General features: G+C 41.1%; 3 protein-coding genes across 4 annotated transcripts in view; 1 reads left to right on the forward strand and 2 right to left on the reverse strand.

The window, feature by feature from the left end:
• Positions 1–2875, reverse strand: LOC139584250 (uncharacterized). Its single transcript, XM_071415870.1, has 4 exons — positions 2686–2875; positions 2266–2394; positions 1574–1747; positions 1–504 (listed from the first exon to the last, which is right to left on the reverse strand). Exons 1-4 carry the CDS (start codon positions 2799–2801, stop codon positions 261–263), a joined length of 663 nt encoding a protein of 220 aa, XP_071271971.1. The 5' UTR covers positions 2802–2875; the 3' UTR covers positions 1–260.
• A 198-nt stretch (positions 2876–3073) lies between these two features.
• Positions 3074–7268, reverse strand: LOC139584251 (small integral membrane protein 29-like). The gene is made up of 6 exons (XM_071415871.1): positions 7116–7268; positions 6730–6930; positions 5020–5045; positions 4663–4780; positions 4407–4445; positions 3074–4285 (listed from the first exon to the last, which is right to left on the reverse strand). Exons 2-6 carry the CDS (start codon positions 6847–6849, stop codon positions 4277–4279), a joined length of 312 nt encoding a protein of 103 aa, XP_071271972.1. The 5' UTR covers positions 6850–6930; positions 7116–7268; the 3' UTR covers positions 3074–4276.
• A 694-nt stretch (positions 7269–7962) lies between these two features.
• The window catches only part of pik3c2g (phosphatidylinositol-4-phosphate 3-kinase catalytic subunit type 2 gamma), a 41495-nt gene continuing 34636 nt past the window's right edge, over positions 7963–14821 (forward strand). The window contains exons 1-7 of one of the 2 annotated variants that reach the window (XM_071415844.1): positions 7963–8194; positions 8888–9276; positions 9721–9895; positions 10599–10681; positions 10897–11054; positions 11504–11621; positions 13886–13997. In XM_071415844.1, coding sequence (XP_071271945.1) covers positions 9053–9276; positions 9721–9895; positions 10599–10681; positions 10897–11054; positions 11504–11621; positions 13886–13997 — 870 coding nt within the window. In that variant the 5' untranslated portion in view covers positions 7963–8194; positions 8888–9052. The remainder of the gene's footprint in view (positions 8195–8887; positions 9277–9720; positions 9896–10598; positions 10682–10896; positions 11055–11503; positions 11622–13885; positions 13998–14821) is intronic. The other variant, XM_071415845.1, reaches the window with a different exon arrangement.

A 14821-nucleotide genomic window follows, 5' to 3' on the forward strand; every position in this document is an offset into this window, starting at 1 on the left:
GACAGTTACATGCTCTTTATTCACGCCGTTCACCAGCTACCACACTGAGAACTACAGCTTTTAACATATTGCAACATCACTAAAACATAGATTACAATTTATGTAAGTTATTACAAATAATTGAATAAATAAGCACATTTACACAGGAAATAAAATCTATTTGAAATAAGTGTCATCCCTTGTATGAGGGTGAGGGCAGTGACTGTGGCTAACAGGCCTGCCCCCCGGGCGACAAGTAGGGCTGAATTCCAGATGGACCCCTAGCCTCTACTCTTTAGCCACTCCTGGAGATCTGAGAGGACTTTATAGATGGAATTCATGTTGTTTTCTCCGTGTAGCGAAGTGACGGTGTCATCCTCCGCCAAGTCCTCATCTCCAGGGCATCTATCCAGAGGGTCCGTCGTGGTAGGAGGCTTCTCACTGTGCCCCGACGTCACTCCTAACAGGCTCTGAATGTAGGTATCAGAGGCTGGAGGCTGGTTACACTGGGCACTACAGCAACACCTAGAGAGTTAGTTAGAAAAATGTAAGTCACTCAGTATTACAGAAATTGGCAGTGGTGGAAATAAATAAAAAAGTAACCAATTGTCATAAAAGTATAGATCCCTTAATTAGAAAGTTACTCATATAACCCAGTAAAATACTACTTGAGTAAAAGTCTAAATATATTTGGTTCTAAATATTTTTAAGTATCAAAAGTAAATGTAATTGCTAAAATATACTTAAGTATCATAAAGTATAAATCATTTCAAATGCCTTCTATTAAGCAAAGCAGGCGGCACCATTTTCTTGTTTTTAAAAATGTATATGATCGCCAGGGCCACACCCCAACACTCGGACATCATTTACAAAAGACGCATGTGTTCAGTGAGTCCGCCAGATCAGAGGCAGAAGGGATGACCACGTGTTCTCTTAATAAGTGTGTGAATTGGACCATTTTTCTGTCCTGCTAAACATTCAAAATGTAAACGACTACTTTTGGGTGTCAAGTACTTTTTACATGATTTTCTTTAGGAATGTAAGTGAAGTAAAAGTTGTCACAAATATAAATAGTAAAGTACAGATATCCCAAAAATTAACTTAAGTAGTACTTTAAAGTATTTTTTACTTAAGTAATTTACACTAATGGCAATTGGCAATATATGACATATGTAAAACCACACCCGTAGACCACTCAGCCTGTGGGTTCAGTCCAACCCTAATTTAACACACCTGATTCGACTAATTAGCTGCTCAACAAGACCTTAACTAGCTGAATCAGATACGCTAAATTAGGGTTGGACTGAAAACCTACAGGACAGTTGTAATCCAGGAAGAGAGTTGGGCAGCCCTGCTATAGGCAATCATAGTACAGCGTATCAGAGCTATAATACAGGAGGCGTACACCATTTTGGAACATTCAAATAGAAATATGCTACGTAGAACAAACATGACTGACATGTAGAATAAGGAACTACATCAGCTCTGTTTGTGGCATTTCTATCTGACGACTGGCTAAAACAGGGCCGCTAATGTTGATGTGCGACTGTCCCCGTGAAACTACATTTAATAAAGTCAAGTTTGTCTACTGAACCTGTAGGTCACATTATAGCTGACCCCTCGGTAGGTCACGGCATGGGTGGAGTTACAGAGGTCAGGGGTCAAGCAGCCCTGTGCAGACAGGATGTGAGTGGAACCGAAACGCCCACTACTAGTACCACAGCGCTCTTGCGGGAGACACTCGGTGGTGGAATCGTTACTGCAGGACCTGGAAAGAAAACATGGGAGAATCTCAATTGCATTTTCCTTGATTCCTTAAAACCCATTGGATGAGAAGGTCAGAGAGGCGGGACCTTCCTTGAGAAGGAAGCAAGATGATGTGAGGAGACAAGATATTGCAATTGAGATTCTCCCCAGGAGTGAGTTGACAGACCCAAAATGGGAAACTATAAACAAGAATCCTTAAGAAGTCCCAACTCTGACGTTACGCCATTGAAGTTGAAATTTAAAACAGTTAGGGTAGGAACGTCCCAAGGATAGCACTAACCGACTCAAAATTGTTTAAGAGGTGAAACCTTATGAGAGGAAACTTTGAAAGTCAAATTACTATGGAACGATTTTCTATATAAAAGATCAAGCCTAGTCCTGACATAAAAAGCTTTTACAATGGGAAAAAAAAAAATCTCCTTTGAGAATGCTTTTCAGTCCAGGACTGGGCTTAAACGGACTGTGTCTAGTCTGGGAAACTGCCTCCCAGTGATGTAATGGGTGAGGGACGACACCAACCTTCCTTTGTGCTGTAGAGGGCAGAAGTTACACAGCAGACTGGTACTAGGAATTTGACTGCCCATGGATGTCACAGCTAGGACTAGGAGGACACAGAGGTAGGCTGCTGGAGCCAGGGGAGCGTTTAACCTGGAAGATGCACAAAATACATTCTACACACAATCTTCAGTTTGTAAAAGACATTTCTATTTTAAAAAAAAAAATATATATATATATATATATATCTAGTCAAATGTTTATTATAGATATACCAAAGAGGTGTGGGTAAAAACCCTTTAGTGTGGCAGCAGCATGTAACATAGGCTCCGTTTTATCGAGGTGGTTTGAAACGTTTGAGCAAAACGTCAACAGACATTCCCAAAAAATCAAAAGCAGACACTGCTGAACATTTGTAATGTGAGTAAAGAAGCTGTTGTTCACCTGTGTTTTCTCTGTGACGCCATGTTTCCTGGTCCTGTGTTTATAAAAGACATCTTGGTCGACTGTGCCTGAAGAAGAGTCGCAAGCCCAGCAGGGTTGTGTTCATTAGGACACATAACAGAAAACTGTTTTAAAACTTTTTTTACAAAGAGGAGTGGAAATTAGTGTTCCTTATTGAACAGGTTGGATAGTCCCAACCTGTTTTTATTCCATTTTCAACCGTTTGGTGCCCAATGAACACACCCCTCGGAGCTGCTGATTAGTAAAGCAGAGTCAGCTGTGTCACTCAGCTATAATCAACATCACTGTGTGTTGGATTTACATAATCAGCCGTCTTAAAATCATAACGTCTAAAACTTCTTCTAACAAAACAAACCAGTAATACAACTGAAAGTAGACTACATTGTTTATTGTGAAAAAATATATAAATGTCATGCTCTTTTATTTTTTGTGGGTCTCGAAACATGTTCATGTGTCTCTAGTACTGAAGGTAAATGTGTGACTGCAGCACTATCTACTACACAGACAACACTTACATCCTCTTCTTGAGGATTAACTGGTAGCATCAAGTGAAGGTTAATGCCACATTCAAAACAACTGGGAACTGTGGGGGGGGGACGGGGGGGACGGACGAGCTCCGACTAGGTAAAATAGTTTTGAACGGTCATCCAACTCGGGAATTCCAACTCGGGAATATCAGGCCTCTTTCTGAAGCTCCGACTTTCCCGACCTGAAGATCACTGGCGTCATGATTTGACCTGATATTGTTCAGAGTTCCCTGTTGTTTTGCACGCGGCAAAAGTCGCACAACATGACACACGCATCAGGGTTTCACAACATGACACACGCATCAGGGTTTCACAACATGACACACGCATCAGGGTTTCACAACATGACACACGCATCAGGGTTTCGGGTCAGTTCCATTTCAGTTCAAATTAATTCAGAAAGTAAAACCAAATTCTAAATCTTGACATACATAGAGGATGCATCCTGATTCTTCGCCATTTAACAACAACAAAAAAGTGTTCAAGTACACACTTAGGGAGAAGGGTGCAAATTGGGATGCATACAGCCAGTCTAATTTTTGATTAAAAAAAAGAAAATCTAAATCAAGTTTATTTTATATAGCCCTTCGTACATCAGCTAATATCTCGAAGTGCTGTACAGAAACCCAGCCTAAAACCCCAAACAGCAAGCAATACAGGTGTAGAAGCACGGTGGCTAGGAAAAACTCCCTAGAAAGGCCAAAACCTAGGAAGAAACCTAGAGAGGAACCAGGCTATGAGGGGTGGCCAGGATATGTGTAAAGGAAGGGAAGGCCAGTCTATAGTGTATGTGTCTCTTCAGGTAGACGTGAAGAAATCCTCAAGGAGAATTCCCTTCCAGGTAGACGTGAAGAAATCCTCAAGGAGAATTCCCTTCCAGGTAGACGTGAAGAAATCCTCAAGGAGAATTCCCTTCCAGGTAGACGTGAAGAAATCCTCAAGGAGAATTCCCTTCCAGGTAGACGTGAAGAAATCCTCAAGGAGAATTCCCTTCCAGGTAGACGTGAAGAAATCCTCAAGGAGAATTCCCTTCCCGGTAGACTTTAAGAAATCTGCAGAAGGGCAGGTGATGAGCAATTTGTTACCTTTAAATGTACATGATAAGAGTGTAAACTGTCACCGATCCTCAGGCCAGGTTCTCCAGCACCCCTAGAGCCCAATCTGTGCACGTGCCTGGTTGAAGGACAGCTTTCCCTCCATATAGAGAGGCTCCTGAACCCCCCCCCCCCAAAAAAAAGAGATGAGATCAAATTAAACAATTTAATCAAATGTGTATCTACAGTATAAATAAAGCCATTTTTACATCAACAGACTCATAAAATGTTGTGGGGAGTGTGTTAGATATCATTTAAGAATATTGTTGTTTTATAAATACAAAAGAAAACAGCAACACGAATAAAGACAAACTAAGTCATGTTTAGTTTCTCACCATCTCTTCCTCGTCTTCGTCTCGATCTTCATGCCCCCAGTCTTCCTCACTGTGTTGGTCATATTCACTGGGATCATGGCTGTACTGGGGAATCAGCACATGGTGAAGCCTGTCCTGTCTGGTCACAATATTATGTATTATTAATAATATCAAACATTTATATTATAATATATATTTTTTACATATCTTTGGTCCCAGGAATCGAAACCACTATCCTGACATTACAAGCATCATGTTCTACTAACTGAGCTACAGAGGACATATGTTATCATGTTACCGAACACATGATACAGGAAAAACCAGACTAGCCACCACTTAAGGTACCAATCATTCACAACTGACATTTATCCCACTCACTTTATTTTCCTTCGTATGTAAACGACCTGGAAGAATGAAGAACGACACAACGTATTAGTGATGTCGTACGACACAGAGGCAAAATAGCATGTCAAACAAAACCAGCAGTTGTCTTACAAATGGCAAAATACACTTGAACAATCAGTGGATACCAGTCATGTCTCTAAATGCTCATCCATGAAAACATTATATATTGAACTGACCTGTCATACTAACATACATGTATCTCTACACCAGACCTATCATACTAACATACATGTATCTTTGTACCAGACCTATCATACTAACATACATGTATCTCTACACCAGACCTATCATACTAACATACATGTATCTCTGTACCAGACCTATCATACTAACATACATGTAACTCTACACCAGACCTATCATACTAACATACATGTATCTCTACACCAGACCTATCATACTAACATACATGTATCTCTGTACCAGACCTATCATACTAACATACATGTAACTCTACACCAGACCTATCATACTAACATACATGTATCTCTGTACCAGACCTATCATACTAACATACATGTATCTCTGTACCAGACCTATCATACTAACATACATGTATCTCTGTACCAGACCTATCATACTAACATACATGTAACTCTACACCAGACCTATCATACTAACATACATGTATCTCTGCACCAGACCTATCATACTAACATACATGTATCTCTACACCAGACCTATCATACTAACATACATGTATCTCTACACCAGACCTATCATACTAACATACATGTATCTCTGTACCAGACCTATCATACTAACATACATGTATCTCTGTACCAGACCTATCATACTAACATACATGTATCTCTACACCAGACCTATCATACTAACATACATGTATCTCTGTACCAGACCTATCATACTAACATACATGTATCTCTGTACCAGACCTATCATACTAACATACATGTATCTCTACACCAGACCTATCATACTAACATACATGTAACTCTACACCAGACCTATCATACTAACATACATGTAACTCTACACCAGACCTATCATACTAACATACATGTATCTCTGTACCAGACCTATCATACTAACATACATGTATCTCTACACCAGACCTATCATACTAACATACATGTATCTCTACACCAGACCTATCATACTAACATACATGTATCTCTGTACCAGACCTATCATACTAACATACATGTATCTCTGTACCAGACCTATCATACTAACATACATGTATCTCTACACCAGACCTATCATACTAACATACATGTATCTCTGTACCAGACCTATCATACTAACATACATGTATCTCTGTACCAGACCTATCATACTAACATACATGTATCTCTACACCAGACCTATCATACTAACATACATGTAACTCTACACCAGACCTATCATACTAACATACATGTATCTCTACACCAGACCTATCATACTAACATACATGTACAGTTGAAGTCGGAAGTTTATATACACTTAGGTTGGAGTCATTAAAACTCGTTTTTCAACCACTCCACAAATTTCTTGTTAACAAACTATAGTTTTGGCAGTTGGTTAGGACATCTACTTTGTGCGTGACACAAGTAATTTTTCCAACAATTGTTACAGACAGATTATTTCATTTATAATTCACTGTATCACAATTCCAGTGGGTCAGAAGTTTACATACACTAAGTTGACTGTGCCACGTATAAATAAGTGTACACTTACCAGTGCTATCACGCACCCTATCAATGTGAACCCTGTGAAGGGGATGAGTACATAGTACACAGGGAACAGCGTTCCATGATCAGGGGTTGAAATGTCTGGAGATGTGCTGTTGATATCCATGTCTCTATAGTATACCCCCACGCTGTCAGTCCTCTTCCTCTTCTAATACTTTGTCTCAGTGTCTCAAGTTCCTAATTTTCACTGTAATGATAGAGTTTGATATATGGTCAGTTGTACAAATGCCCAGAATGTTGTATTGCATTAGTGTGTTAAAAGAACTAGTTAGTACTAATGCTTCAACTTTTTTTTAAAAAGAGTCAATTCACAGGCAATGAAGCGACACAAAAAAAAACGAAACATATTTGTTCAAATGATCGCCAACTTACCTGTGTTTGAATTGTCCTTTTGAAGTGTACATCCCTTTTCTGATGTAGATAACAGGTCTATTCTAACATGTATACATGTCTAGACGCTGAGGAAACATCACAGGACACAGTATAGCTGAGGGAAAACACTACTGGCAACAGTAGTACACCTCAACCTGCTCAATGACATTCCTCAATGAGGAGAGGAGGGAGGCGACTGCAGAGAAGAGTCCGAGTTGAACTGGTAATACGTGTATTTACAGTAATGGAGGAAATTATAACATACCTACATTTAACTTTTAATTTATCTTTAAAGAGTAAATGTATTAGAGGACTTACGTTTGTATTCTACACTGATATGTAATATACGTAATATATGTAGTATACACTAGGGGTGGAAGGTAGCCTAGTGGTTCGAGTGTTGGACTAGTAACCGCAAGATCGAATCCCCGAGCTGACAAGGTAAAAATCTGTCGTTCTGCCACTGAACAAGGCAGTTAACCCACTGTTCCTAGGCCGTCGTTGAAAATAAGAATTTGTTCTTAACTGACTTGCCTAGTTAAATAAAGATTTAAAAAATGTATACAGAATAGAGTAAGCTATTCTGGGGAAGCCATACACTACAGAAATAAATATATTTCCTGTTAAAGTATTCACACAAATAGCCTACATAATGGGCAGCTGTAATAGCCTTCTCTACCACCAATTTAGGCAGATTTGTCCACATCTGTTCACTATTGTAATGTTTATTTCATTCCACTAGAGGGCCTGGTTGCACCCCAAAGAGAGAGTTAAGCTATCCTCATGAACCAAATGAACCAAAAGTGATTTGACTGTAAATATCACACTTCACGTCCTCGACCTCTTTGTCGAGGAGAGCGCGCATTCGAGCACTTTGTTTATTACCGGCGACGCCACTGCCACCGTGGAGAGCTATGATTAGCATAGCCGGGGAAACGGATCCAGAAACAATTCTATACTTTGATAGTAGTTTGACTTGTTAATTGACGCACAGTCGTCTACAGTGCATACCTTCATACCTTCATACCTTCGCCCTGACAGGTAGCCTACTGTGCTGTGACAATGTCGGAGTTCTGACGGTAAGACTCTGACATGAGTAATGCTATTACATTTCACACAATTATGTTTCTTAAACAGTTTTTTAACGAGTTTTTTTTTTTTTTTTTACTATTGAAACTTGAGGCATAAATATTATTTTCCTGAAATATTTTTGGGCGGTCAGAAATATGATCTGTGCCTGCTTTTATCTTGTCTGGAAATTATAGCAAATGTATGATTGTGTTGTTGTTAAATATGGACCAGGCTGACCCAAATGTCCCTCTCTGTGGTCAGTAAAAACATGTAACTAGTGGTGTCCTCAAAATAATGGTTTTGAACTTTATTCTGAACTTTATTCGAGCCTTCAGTCTCAAAAAAGAACAGCTATCTGAAACGGGCTCTGGTAAAATGTCCTGTTAACCTTTTGAAAAGTCTGTTAATTATTAGACTAACTGAAATTATGGTTTAGTAATATTGTCCGTTTGTGCTGCAGAAGTAGGCTACATACAAAAAAATGACTTGTAAGGGACTCTTCAGTTATTTGGCGAATGTCATACTACATATTTGTATTGTCAGTAATTACAATACACTCTTTGATGACACCATGACTTCAACATGCCACAGAGTGAACACAGAGTCCACTGATTTACCACTGAGCTGTGGCATCTGATTTGTATTTGTTTTGTATTTAGGGTTTACCAACCTATTTTTTTTTTTTTACCACAATTTCCCAGAGTTCAACATGCCATGGACTGAACTGAGTACACTGATTGGTCATTGAGTTGTGAAGTCTGACAGACACAGGAGTTGCATGTCTTTACTTTAGTACCCAATCAATCCTTTTGATTACGGATTATGACTCACAGAGACAAGAAGACAACTTTTCCCCAGCGTGCCTCATGGAACGATACCAGGAAGACTTAGCTGATCTGGACCCTGTCTTTCTAGAGGAGGAGGAATGGGATCTGTACAACTCCCTCTCGGCCCTGTCCCTGCCCAGCCCCCAGCCCCAACCCCGCTCCCCTCTCTGGTCCCACGGCGGAGGCAATGGGGGCTCCAATGACCCTAACACCCAGGGGGTGGGGGGAGGGGTCCCCAACCCAAACTCCTACCTGAGATTCAGGTATGTTGAATGGTTTTAATGTTCACCTGCCATGGACAAGGGCAGCAGGTAGCCTAGTGGTTAGGAGCGTTGGGCCAGTAACCCGAAAGTTCACTTTTTGAAATCCCAGAGCCCCTTAGGTCAAAAATCTGTTGATGTGCCCTTGAGCAAGCCACTTAACCATAATTCCTCTATAATTGCTGATCCCTGGCTCTGACACCATTCTCAGGGGGAATACCATATGCAAAAAAACACATTTCCAATTCGCACTTGTACATGTGTGAAATGGGACAAATGTAAGCATCTAATTATTATATGAAAATTAGCTGTGTTAACTATATCTGATAACATTCATCAAGTTTTCTGATTTATATTTTTTATTTGTACTGTATATAAATCCCTGTCCAATAAACTTCATGTAATAAATTATATAACACTTTTAAATTTTTTCTTGAACATATACAGGACCCAGGAGACAGAGGTCCCCCAGAGAGGAGCAGCCCCACTACCGCCTCCAGTACCCCCTCGGAGGAGAATCACCAGGGCAGCTCTGCTGACTAATGCTCAGAAGAGGTTCTCCTGCGACCTGACTGTACCCACTATCAGACTGAACCGCTTTAATACAGCCAGAGAAAGTCATGTGAGTATCACTGGTTTGGCCCTCGCAAAATAGGTTTCTAACCTCAAGAGGGTCTTTAAAATAAAAGTCAAAGATAAAACTAGCGTACTGCGGGATGGGGATTTCGTTCACTGGAAACAAAGAGATCTTTGTGGAGATGGAGGAAACATGTTAAAGGTCCAATGCAGGCATTTTTATCTGAATATCAAATCATTTCTGGGTAACAATTAAATACCTTACTGTGATTGTTTTCAATAAAAATTGTTAAAAAAAAAGAAACCAAAATAGTTTCTTAGCAAAAAGAGCAATTTCTCAAGCAAGAATTTTGCTAGGACTGTCTGGGAGTGGTCTGAGTAGGAAGGGGAAAATTGAAAACTTTATTTCTTATTGGTCTATTAAAACTCCATCCAACCAAACAGCCTGAAATGTCAGGCATTATTTTCACACAGCTTCTACACTTAAAGAGCACAATTCACAATTGAACAGTATTATTCCAAACTCATTCTTTATAAATATATATAAAACACAGAGAAATCACATTTTTTGACTGCACTGGACCTTTAACAATAAGTGTTATTTTAGTCAATGCGGCTTTATTTTGTCTTTGTCGTGGGTTCGATTCCTGCTGGGGTCACATACTAAAAATGTATGCCCTCACTGTACTGTAAGTCGCTTTGAATAAAAGCTTCTACTAAGTTGGATATACAGTATTATATATTTTTAGCTGGATACCTGGAACATCAAACTGATAGACACTCCACAAGGAAGCACCAAACAGCTGGCTTCTCTCTGCATGTTGACGTCCAAGTAAGAAAAGTCATGTCCCTTTTTTAAGATGTTTGAATTTCAAGTCCAATGAATCATTTTAACATTCAAGATAAGACGAACCGTGGAACGTCTTTGCGTTGCCACTCATCAAGTTTCTTCTTGAGACACCAAGAAATGATCCATAGCGGTGTACTTTCATTAAAAATAAAAATAACCGTTCTAAAGGCCTCTCCGTCTCTCTCGCTCTCTGTCAGACTGGTGTCTAGGTACCCCCACACTGACCAGGTGTCTAACTCAGGGGTGGTGTGGGGGCGTGTGTCACCTATCCACCCCTCCTTGCTGCAGGAGGCTGAGATCACTGTCAATGTGTCCACTCCCTGGGTCCTTCACCAATTACCCATTCCCACCATGTGTAAGTAAGACACACAGCTCACGCATATATATATAACGCTGTAACGTGTGCTAGCTAAGCTACAATTATATTTCCATATATTATGGCAACTTAATTTCTGTTCACGTTTAAGTGTATCGGCAATCAAATTGTCTAAAATAATATGTGAGATGTAATGGTTTATCCCAGACGTATTGCTGTATTTTTCATTGTGTGTTACGTTAAAGTGTCTTTAGAAAAAGGGAGATAGGTTTAAATCTCCATATGGATTTTTTGGGACTGTGTCTAGAGTTGTTGGTGAGCTTGACCCCTTGTTGACCTTGACCCCTTGTTGACCTTGACCCCTTGTTGACCTTGACCCCTTGTTGACCTTGACCACCTTGTTGACCTTGACCACCTTGTTGACCTTGACCACCTTGTTGACCTTGACCACCTTGTTGACCTTGACCACCTTGTTCTCTCTCCTCCAGTGAACAAGACAGTCCAGACCCTGATAGATGAGATCTTGCTGCTCCTGGAACAGACTAACCCAAGAGACAGTGGATACTACCTCCTGAAGTTGTGTGATTCTGAGGAATACCTCAGGAAGTAAGTATACCGCTCCGCTAACCTGACTCCACCGCACCGCACCGCTCCGCTAACCTGACTCCAACCCACCGCACCGCTCCGCTAACCTGACTCCAACCCACCGCACCGCACCGCTAACCTGACTCCAACCCACCGCACCGCTCCGCTAACCTGACTCCAACCCACCGCACCGCACCGCTAACCTGACTCCAACCCACCGCACCGCACCGCTAACCTGACTCCAACCCACCGCACCGCTAACCTGACTCCAACCCACCGCACCGCTAACCTGACTCCAACCCACCGCACCGCACCGCTAACCTGACTCCAACCCACCGCACCGCACCGCTAACCTAACTCCAACCCACCGCACCGCACCGCTAACCTGACTCCAACCCACCGCACCGCACCGCTCCGCTAACCTAACTCCAACCCACCGCACCGTTCCCTAGCCCTCCCTGCATTCATTCCCCTTTCAAGGCTGCTTATACCGTTGCTCTATCGACACGTCTGTAGACATTTGTCGCAGTGACATCGCGAGCATTCTATTGTCGTCCGACATCAAACATGTTGTCGTCGTCATGACAAAAGTCTAAACACAGAAACGACAGGCTGCGTTAACAGCCTGCCGGTCCAAAATAGCATAACTGGTGTATCTTAACAGCAATGAAACCCATCTGTTTAAACATGAATTTAGTAGGTGTCAATCTAGCAACAACTAAAATAAACTTTCTAGACAATGTTTTGGTTCATTTCAAGCTCGTTAGCTAGCTACCTAGCTAGCTGGCTAGCCAGTTCAAATAATGACCATATCATAGCTGACAATGTCTTAACTTTAGCAAATTTGTATTTATTATTACAGGAAAATAAACTCACAACAAGATAATTATTTACAAATGAATGTCGAGCTAACAGAAAATATCTTATGGTTGTGACGAAATAAAAGCAGTGCATTCTGCAGGAGAATCGTCAAACTTTTTTTTGTCTCGTTGCGGTTTCAGAGACAGATCTGTCCCGTCTATAGACGTTCCACCGGAGTATGAAAAATGTAAATGTGGTTTTGAGCAGCGACATTTGTCTTGATATTTGTATTTTTTTTTATCTTTATTTAACTAGGCAAGTCAGTTAAGAACAAATTCTTATTTTCAATGACAGTCTAGGAACAGTGGGTTAACTGCCTTGTTCAGGGGCAGAACGACAGATTTGTACCTTGTCAGCTCGGGGATTCGATCTTGCGGTTACTAGTCCAACGCTCTAACCACTACCCTGCTGCCCTGTATTGGCGTTTATAAACCAGCCTTTACCCTCTCTAGTCCTCAGGAAACTCTACCCTCCTAGCCTTGACCTAGTTCCAAGTGTGAGGACAAGCCCTCTTTGTTTTGTATCTCTCCCTGCACAATAACGCTTCAGCTGATAGTCTTCCTGTCTGCTGTTACTTCCTGTGTAATATTCTTCATGTCTGCTCTTCCTGTGTGATATTCTTCATGTCTGCTGTTACTTCCTGTGTGATATTCTTCATGTCTGCTGTTACTTCCTGTGTGATATTCTTCATGTCTGCTGTTACTTCCTGTGTGATATTCGTCATGTCTGCTGTTACTTCCTGTGTGATATTTGTCATGTCTGCTGTTACTTCCTGTGTGATATTCGTCATGTCTGCTGTTACTTCCTGTGTGATATTCTTCATGTCTGCTGTTACTTCCTGTGTGATATTCTTCATGTCTGCTGTTACTGTGTGATATTCTTCATGTCTGCTGTTACTTCCTGTGTAATATTCTTCATGTCTGCTCTTCCTGTGTGATATTCTTCATGTCTGCTGTTACTTCCTGTGTGATATTCTTCATGTCTGCTCTTCCTGTGTGATATTCTTCATGTCTGCTCTTCCTGTGTGATATTCTTCATGTCTGCTGTTACTTCCTGTGTGATATTCTTCATGTCTGCTCTTCCTGTGTAATATTCTTCATGTCTGCTCTTCCTGTGTGATATTCTTCATGTCTGCTGTTACTTCCTGTGTGATATTCTTCATGTCTGCTGTTACTTCCTGTGTGATATTCTTCATGTCTGCTCTTCCTGTGTGATATTCTTCATGTCTGCTGTTACTTCCTGTGTGATATTCTTCATGTCTGCTGTTACTTCCTGTGTGATATTCTTCATGTCTGCTGTTACTTCCTGTGTGATATTCTTCGTGTCTGCTGTTACTTCCTGTGTGATATTCTTCATGTCTGCTGTTACTGTGTCTTCCTGTACGTTTCCTGTTCTTAATGCCTTTACTTTGTTGTATTCCTCAGTGAGGAGATGCTGGGTATGCACGGGAGCATCCAGAACTATCATAAGTGTTCCCTGGAAGTCCCTCTCAGATTACTACAGGTTAACACACTACAGAATCTGTTGGCAAGGGACGTAAGTAGTTAATAATACCAATAACAACAACAATAATACACCCCACGTCATCAGAAGAGATTTTATCTAGTACAATTACATTACATTTTAGTAGGGTGTATGTGATCATGCCATTGCAAGTGTGTGCACAGGCACCAACTAAGACATACAGGACTAAAGGTTTCACACGGCTTTCTTTTGAGTGTCGCTTTCCCACCCAAACGGTCAGTCAGTAGAACATTAACCAAGGAGAGACAGGCTTCAGTGCTCTGTCTTCAAACTGCTCATGTTGCAATGGTCTCCTTCTAACTATCGTCTCCTGGCTGGCTCCTAGCCAGGCCGCTTCCCTTCAGGGGCGTGCTGGTGTGTGTGAGAGAGAGAGAGAGAAACAGAGGGAGAGTGAGGGAGAGTGAGGGAGAGTGAGGGAGAGTGAGTGAGTGGAAAGACACCACAAAAAATCAAAGTAAACTTCAATGCTATTTGGCTCTAAACAGACAGTACATGGTGGCAGACTATCTGACCACTGTGACTGATAGAAAACTGAGGAAAACATTGACTAGGTACAGACTCAGTGAGCACAGTCTGGCTATAGAGACCGGTCGTCACAGACAAACCTGGCTGCCCAGAGAGGACAGGCTGTGCTCACTCTGCTCCAGGGGAGAGGTAGAGACAGAAGTGCATTTCCTACTACACTGTGACAAATACTCAGACCTAAGAGCATATTTCTTTCCCAAAATTATAATTCAATACAAAGAATTTGAAACTATAAAAGATGAAGAAAAATTCAAATATTTATTGGGTGAAAAGCCAAAATGTGCAGTTTTGGCAGCCAAATATGTGTCCTC

Source organism: Salvelinus alpinus, chromosome 9 (genome assembly GCF_045679555.1).
Source record: "Salvelinus alpinus chromosome 9, SLU_Salpinus.1, whole genome shotgun sequence".
Classification (NCBI taxonomy): Eukaryota; Metazoa; Chordata; class Actinopteri; order Salmoniformes; family Salmonidae; genus Salvelinus; species Salvelinus alpinus.

Excerpts from the sequence above, each read along its gene's own strand:
- LOC139584251 (XM_071415871.1), bottom strand. The coding sequence starts at position 6,849 with ATGGATATCAACAGCACATCTCCAGACATTTCAACCCCTGATCATGGA. Across the intron at positions 4,781-5,019 it reads TACATACGAAGGAAAATAAA|ACAGGACAGGCTTCACCATG; the intron begins GTGAGTGGGATA and ends TATTGTGACCAG. Across the intron at positions 4,446-4,662 it reads ACGAAGACGAGGAAGAGATG|GAGCCTCTCTATATGGAGGG; the intron begins GTGAGAAACTAA and ends GGGGGGGTTCAG.
- LOC139584250 (XM_071415870.1), bottom strand. The coding sequence starts at position 2,801 with ATGTGTCCTAATGAACACAACCCTGCTGGGCTTGCGACTCTTCTTCAG. Across the intron at positions 2,395-2,685 it reads GCGTCACAGAGAAAACACAG|GTTAAACGCTCCCCTGGCTC; the intron begins GTGAACAACAGC and ends TGCATCTTCCAG. Across the intron at positions 505-1,573 it reads AGCTATAATGTGACCTACAG|GTGTTGCTGTAGTGCCCAGT; the intron begins GTTCAGTAGACA and ends CTAACTCTCTAG.